The sequence below is a fragment of the Verticillium alfalfae genome, genomic scaffold (genome assembly GCF_000150825.1).
Source record: "Verticillium alfalfae VaMs.102 supercont1.2 genomic scaffold, whole genome shotgun sequence".
NCBI classification, from domain to species: Eukaryota; Fungi; Ascomycota; class Sordariomycetes; order Glomerellales; family Plectosphaerellaceae; genus Verticillium; species Verticillium alfalfae.
Genome location: NW_003315037.1, coordinates 3075752 through 3083195, shown reverse-complemented (window position 1 = coordinate 3083195; position 7444 = coordinate 3075752). Strand labels below are relative to the sequence as shown.

The window sequence follows — 7444 nt, the reverse complement described above, 5'->3', positions numbered from 1 at the left end:
GAACGTCGTGGCCGATTTAAGTGTGTTGTCTGCCAAGTCCCTAAAATTGAAGGATAATTAGCGACGTCGCTCAACAGAATGTGAAGCCTGCCGATCTACCGAAAATCGAGCATCCCAGCTCCCTGGAAAACCCCACGATGCGTCCCGAGTCATGCGCTCGAAAGACTACAGCTATTGAGCCCCGCATGGAAGTGCCTCCCATCACGCACACCCAGAAGGTCCCGCGCAAGTTGCATCGGAGCATACCAAAGAGGAGGCGCTTATTTTGCTATCATCTCGACAATCGAGAGGTGCTGAAACTAAGTCTACTACAATTCTTTTGAAGCCCCACCTCAAGATCTTGACAATTCTGCTACTTCATACACAATCAAGAACCTGAAGACTGCCCTGTGCATCTAGAGCGGCTGTCAACCATACCCCGCCGTCAACGAAAGTAATGAAGGTACGTCTAATCATATCTTTTCGTGTGCCTTTTCTGGGCTTATCAAGAGCCAGCGACGGACTGCATACCTCCTGAGGTGATGCTAGCGTTCAAAGCACCTTATTGTTGAAATAAATCTGGCGGCGCACGTAGAGCAGTGGTCAATTCACCCCTTTCGGGACGGTCATTTCGGCTGACAGACAGATTGCTTCAGTATTCTTGGACGGCTCATAGACTCCTTGTCTGGCCTAGTAGCCCGCCCAAAGACCATGCCTGCGTCGCCTGCATTTCACTGCTGAGGTCTCCGACATGAACAGGGCTCCCCCATGCCAAGCCCGTGGTAGCCGAGCCCAAATCAGTAGGGCGCAGAGTCTGAAATCGGGCGGGCGCCTCCAATCTCTTTAGGGCTCGCCGCGGAATCAAGGATGCCGATGCGCCGCCCTTTCTGCCCGCATGCCAGCTCGAGCCTGCAACATGGTCATTTCATCTGGTCGGGGCTCCCGCAACTTTAATGCTGGTAAGCTTATTCGCGATAAACTCGACGAATTTCATTTTCATGGTGCAGAATCTGCAACCCGACAACATCCAAGCCGGCCCAGGACCTGACCTCACGGCAATCCGGCAAGGCCTAAGGTACCAACAGCCAACCACCGACTTGAACTGCTAAAACATTGTCCCAAGGCAGTAAAAATGCCACGACGCAGGCATCCAAAGAAAGTGGAACTGCCCCAGGCTTTTTAAAGTAGTCCCCACGTGCTTAATTGCATCAAGCTATGAGGAAGAGGGGGCTGGATCGTCTGTTCGATCCATGAGAACAACCTCACTACATGCAAGCTGCACTAGGGCATCAGCAACTCATGGTAGCTCCCCTTGATCTTCCACCGTTCACAGGCCGTCTCCAAGACGCCACCTCCCCTTCATCTCCCAAGAAAGCTGGTCCTTTCCCTCATCTGCTCGTCTCTTGACATCACCAAGGGTCAATGAGCTCCTCCCCTGAAGCCAACCAGTGCTCCTCGCAGCGCCCTTCTGCCATGCAATGCACAGCAATCGCCAACGCGCCACGAGCGGACCCACAGGGCTCCGCTGGCCCCAGGACGGGAAAACGAAAAACGAAAATTCCACCACTGGCATCGCGAGGCAAAAGGCGGGTGAAGTGTGGCGCGATCGTTCCTGGGACTCGACGAGGAGCCACAATATAGACAAGCAATGGCATTGGCTCGGCCCACGGACACGGCAGGGGTTCTCCGCATGAGTGGCGCATCTTTCGACATTGGGGGAAGGCTCTCTAGTCTGGTCAGCATCTTGACACTCTCGGCGTTGTAGGACACTTGTGTTGTGACAGCTGTAGGATGGGAAGCCAGAAGAAAAGTACAAATACCATGGACGACGATCCTTCTTGATGGCTGAAAGAAGCTCTTCAGCAGCTACAGTCGACCACCGTCTCTCTGCCGCCCGATCTCCTCGTCCTATCCCATCCGATCTTTCATCATGAAGTTCAACGTGGGCCTCCTCTTCGTGGCCTTCGCCAGCGTCACCTCTGCCTTCCCTCTCGAGTATCTCAAGATTGCCTCTTGGGATGTCGAGGGTTTCGCCAAGAGCAACCCCATTGGCGTGACCACTGGCGGTAAGGGCGGACCGACCGTCGTGGCCACGACAGCCGCCGAGCTCATCGCCGCCGTTGCCGGCAACGACCCCAAGATCGTTCGCGTCAAGGGCGACATCACCCTGGCTGCACGTCTCAAGGTCGGCTCCAACAAGTCGCTCATCGGCGTTGGCTGGTCGGCGCATATCACCGGTGCTGGTATCGATGTCTTCAACGGCGACAACGTTATCCTCCAGAACCTCAAGATCAGCTACATTGTCGACAACGACTGCATCACTATCCGCAACTCTACTCGTGTCTGGGTTGATCACAACGAGTTCACCTCCGACATCACCCAGGGACCTGATGCTTACGTATGTCTTCAATGTCAGAGTCTTGATGGTACCAGACGATTAATCAAGGAAACAGGACGGCCAAGTTGATATTATCCGTGGATCCGACTATATCACCGTCAGCTGGAACTATTTCCATGACCACGTACGTTGAGCACCCACAATAATCAGTTACCTGTCTCCTGCTAACGCATCATGATAGTGGAAGTCCTCGCTGATCGGCAACAACCCCGATTTCCGCGACATCGACTCCGGTAAGCTGCACGTCACCTACCACCACAACTGGTGGAAGAACATGGGCACGCGCGGTCCCGCCGGCCGCTTCGGCCGCCAGCACGTCTACAACAACCTTTACGAGGACTTCCTCTACCAGGCCATTCACTCGCGCTCCGACAACCAGGTCCTCGTCGAGGGCAACGTTTTCCGCGGCAAGACCCGCGAGGCCCTGAGCTCCTACGGCCTGGTCATCCCCGAGGACTCGCCCAACACTTGTGTCTGCGGTGACGAGGAGCTCGACGGCTATGCCAACCTTGGTGCCAGTAAGTGCTTTGCCCCTTCTCCCACTCAAACGGAAACAGCCCGAGAATCAGTACTGACGATATCGTGCAGAGAACGACTGGGGCAACGCTGGTGTCAACATAACCCAGGTTGGCGACTTCTACAAGGCCGACTACAAGTTCAAGCTCACCCCGCTGAAGCTCGTGCCGCTCGTCACGAAGCTCGGTGCCGGTGTTGGACGAATCTGGTAATCGGTGCTGGAGTGCTTATGCATACTATAGAAAGCAGGGAAGGAGGCGCTAGATTACGGCATCTATACTTGTATATACATTTCAGTAATCGTAATTTGTAAATGTCTCTCTTCAAGGTCAAAAGGCGGAGACCTCAGCGTGATATGAGTTCAAGCATCTTTCAAGTAACCAAAAGCAAACGCTAACAATGCTTGGACAGTCGCGCGGGAAGAACAAGGCCGTGTCACTTCTGTAGCTATCAAATCAAGGGCCCCTTGGTGGTAACCTTGGCCGCAGATAGTGCAATACGCAAACAGATGTGGTGATCCTCTCAGCACATTGGAGAAGACTGCTGCATCTGACATGGTCTATTTCTGAGCCCATTTGTTTTCGATAGGGAAAGGATGGGAGCTGCATTACAAGGGAACCACAAATAAGGGCACATATGCGCATCTGGTCCAAGGCTGATGGACGAACCTCCATAGGCAATGAATGCCCTGTAGTATCTCAATTGCATAGTCTGCTTCACAGGTGCAGTAAATTACCTGAACGATCGTCGGTTACCATTGATAAGGCCCTGTTACGTGGTGGAATAATATAGGATCAGTTCCCATCAACCACCCTGTCTTTGAGACACTGGACAACAATTGATCATGTACTGGCGGGTCTGAGGTGATTATAAAGACAGACAGTGAACGTTTAGCATTGCAGAACTTGAATAATTTTTCAATCATCCATGAGGCTAAGACTTGAGTATGTACAGCAAACTGCAAACTGAATAAAAGAGTGTCATCTGCTGATTCATGCCACTTTACCATAGTCACTTCACTTTGCTATGAAAGTGTAAAGCAAATAAGAAGCCGAGCAGAGATTTTAACCGATAAACTATAATAGGCTCTTACAAGACGTTTATGAGTCTTTGTTGGAGTGCATTAAGCGCACGAAAGTACTGACTTTTAGGCTGTATGAGCTGGACTCAGGGGCTTACCAGATGCTATCCCTACTTCATTTAAAGGGTGTCAATGGCCGTCACATGAGGTCTACTGAAATCATCGAGATGTATTGAGATACACGGCCTATTCCAGTATTTGACCAGGTGGCGATCTGCTGGTTCAGACGGCCGAAGAGATTTCCGTAACTGCGTCACGAATCCAATGGGAACACGCTACGACTAGTGGTAGAACATCGGTATGTGTTTATTTCCAATTCAACACTCCTCTGCTCTCGGGTCGAGATCATGATCCGCATAATTCATGAGGACACTTGTAGGCTGGAACGTCTATGCTCGCGGCATCTGGCTTAGCAAGCGTGATGCAAATAAGGGTCTGGGACTAGAGTGGCTGCTAGGACTGTACATCGTAGCATGAGAAGGTGGCTTTTGTCCGAAGGTTACTGTCAAGGGAGCTGATCTGACATAACAGGATGGTCAACTTCATCTTCCGCCGGCCGGTCACTGCATCGAGTTCAAGTAGATAGCACCCAAAGACAGTATCTTGAAAGAACACCTAAATATCGTGAGGAGTTCAACACCAGTGTTTGAGCTGGAATGACCTATCTCGATGGGTTGATCACTTGGCCACTTGGAACATCAGCGGGCCATCTGTATCAACGAAAACGCAATAAGCGATACCACGTTGCGGACGAATTCACGTCGACAGCCTCCCAGCTAAGCAATGACACGCGTTCTCTGACGTTCACCTCGTCCTTTGTCGTCTTGAACTCAACCCTACGAGGTGAAAATCACAAGTGCTGGATAACCAACCTCGGTCATCATCCGGCCACCATAGCATCCAAAGTCATCCGTATTCCGCGGACCGAATCCGAGTCATTTTCACACTCAGGACATGAATCTGGCACTGAAAGAGAGAGAAAGAGAAAACCGTTGCAGTCCATCACCGGAGGTACAGGGGCATGTTCATCTCCCGGACAACTTGGCAGCCAGTGCAGATCCACTTGGCGATCATCAGGCTTGGCCGATGATGCGCCTGGCGTTGCAATATGATTCATTTCGAGAATCACAAAATGGATAATGCCAAGACGTCAGAATCCAGACGTTTCAATCCTATTGATGCAGTATTGGGTCGACAAAATGCCTCATCGGGCGTCGAATGGGCCAAGAACGTGCAGGCACAGCCTCATTGCAGAGAAAGCCAAACAGCATCGTTGCCAGTTGCGAGCTGCCGTTTGCAGGAGGTGCCCGCGAGGCGAAGGAGGCACGGCCAGAGAGGAAGAGACATGGTGCATTGTATGTACTGTTGAAATTGAAATTGGCATGGCTGTCGGTGAGCTGGTCGTGTTTTCTTTTTGGGAGGCTTGCACACGCATGACTCTGCTCAAACAAGAATGCAAGACGGCCAAGGGAGAGGAACGGAGGTCCGCCCAGGCCCTCCGTAACGGCCAGACGACGCTTGCGGGGGGCTCAGCAAGTACGAGCGTCAGCAGTTTCATGATCACACCGTCACAGGCGAGGCTTGGCCGGTGGTGACGAGGTTGTCGTCGTGGACGGGCGTCGTCAACATTAACTCTACTTGATTGCCTGCTCGTCGCAGCTGTAGTACCGTCAGCGTCAGCGTCAGCGTCAACCTGGGACGGAGCGAGGCAGACAGACTGTTCGCGGCCATCGAGATGTGTCTCTTGGTTGCCAAGGCGGTGTCATGTTCAGACTGGGTTGTATAATGCCAAGACGTGCGACATGTGGTTGGGAATCACAGGATGTGAAGCGTCTCGAAGCGAGCAGTGATCGACAGCTACTACTACGAATGCGAGAGGAGCCGGGGCGAAGCAAATGGATGGCGTACCGCGGAGATTGGTCCGCTGTTGTCAAGTCCCCGAGCGATGCGCGCTGTGCATCAACACGGAACGCCGCAACGCCGTGTGCCTTAGTAGAGAAGCAGTGTGCAGTGGTACGGCGAAGGGAAAAATAGTGGTTCGCCGTCGGCGAGAGTTCATGCCGTACCTCTGTCATGTCCAGACAAAGTGCCAGACGGCGAGAAGTCACGGAGGCCTCGATGGCGAGGCGAAGGTGGCTGAGGGCAGGGGCTAAACGAGGTTGGCGTCACGAACTAGGTTTGATGACCGCCACTCGAGATCGAGGTCGTTGGGGATCCAGAACGTGGTGATGCGGAGGCAAAGTCGAGATATCCGATTCTCTGCGCTTCACGTTGAGATCAGATGCCATCTCCAGGTCAGGTCGTGACGCTGCTTCGCCGTGGGCCGTTCGCTGTTGCGACGTGCACCGAAAGGAAGAAGGTACGTGACCTTTCAGCAGGCACCTTAGGGGAGATGCATGTGCATGCGGCCGCTAAGAGATGGAAGTGGAGAAGGTTCGATCGTGTTCGGAAGGTTAAACGATCCTATCAGGGGTCCTGCTGTGCGGGAGGGAGCCCTTGCCCCTGAGCCAATGACATCAGGAGCGACCTCTCTTTGACGCCATGGCTATCCTGGCTGCTTCGCCATGCTTGGCATGTGTCGGACCAATCGTGAAGGGCAAGAACCCCCCCCGGGCCGGGATACGGGGGTCTTGCTGCGAAGCTTGGCGTTGGCATCTGGAATTTCAGAGAGAATGGAGGCAAGTGGATTTCTGGAGCTCTCCTTCCTTCTCTGTGTGTCTGGCTGTATCGTGCCTGCCTGCTGAACTGCTAACTGTGCCGGTGTCGTGTGCTGCCTGTCAACCAGGCACTGTCGACCAGGCAGCTCCCTCCACCCTCCATCGCCCCAAATCTACCAAGCACCACGATCGCAGCGTCTCGACCCCGATGGTCCATGACCAGAGCCAGACACGTGCAACGAGGACCCGAGGAGCTGGACTGAGGAAGAGGCCGCCGCCAGAGAAGTAACACGAGCTGTGCTGCGCCTCCACGATCGATGACCGACATGGTCACCCAACGAATGACTCGACCTAATCCAGCTATCGTCGTCTGAACGCACGTTGACAGTCCGACGGCGTGAGATCGTTGAGGGAGGGGCCCAGATCTAAGATGCACGACGCAATAGAGCATTGTACAGCACACACTGGTTGACGATCCGACAGAAGCCTTTGTTTCCCGAGCTCGGTCCACCACCTCTACACACTGTTGGGATGGCAAGGATGGATGGGGAGTGGTACCTTTCCAGGTGCCGGTCCGACCTTGAGGCCTTGGTGCTGTACTGTGTACGGCGTCCCTGCCGGCGTACATGGCAGCTTGGCCAAAGTCAACTTACAACTAGCCGACCTTCATGTCCGGCGTTTCGTTTCGGCGGTGAACTGGCTGACCGCAACGAATCGAGCTCCAAACGTCAACCCCCCAGATGGACCGGCGAGACGCTCAATACTCGACGCTGGCGCCCAAAGGCGTCAATGTCCCTCTTGGCACTTCACCAG

General features: G+C 53.6%; 1 protein-coding gene across 1 annotated transcript; it reads left to right on the top strand.

Moving 5' to 3' along the window:
* Window positions 1–1909: 1909 nt before the first annotated feature.
* On the top strand, window positions 1910–3105 carry VDBG_02413 (pectate lyase; the record flags this gene model as incomplete). The annotated part of the gene is made up of 4 exons (XM_003008179.1): window positions 1910–2377; window positions 2433–2501; window positions 2559–2895; window positions 2966–3105. 4 exons carry the CDS (start codon window positions 1910–1912, stop codon window positions 3103–3105), a joined length of 1014 nt encoding a protein of 337 aa, XP_003008225.1.
* Window positions 3106–7444: the final 4339 nt, after the last annotated feature.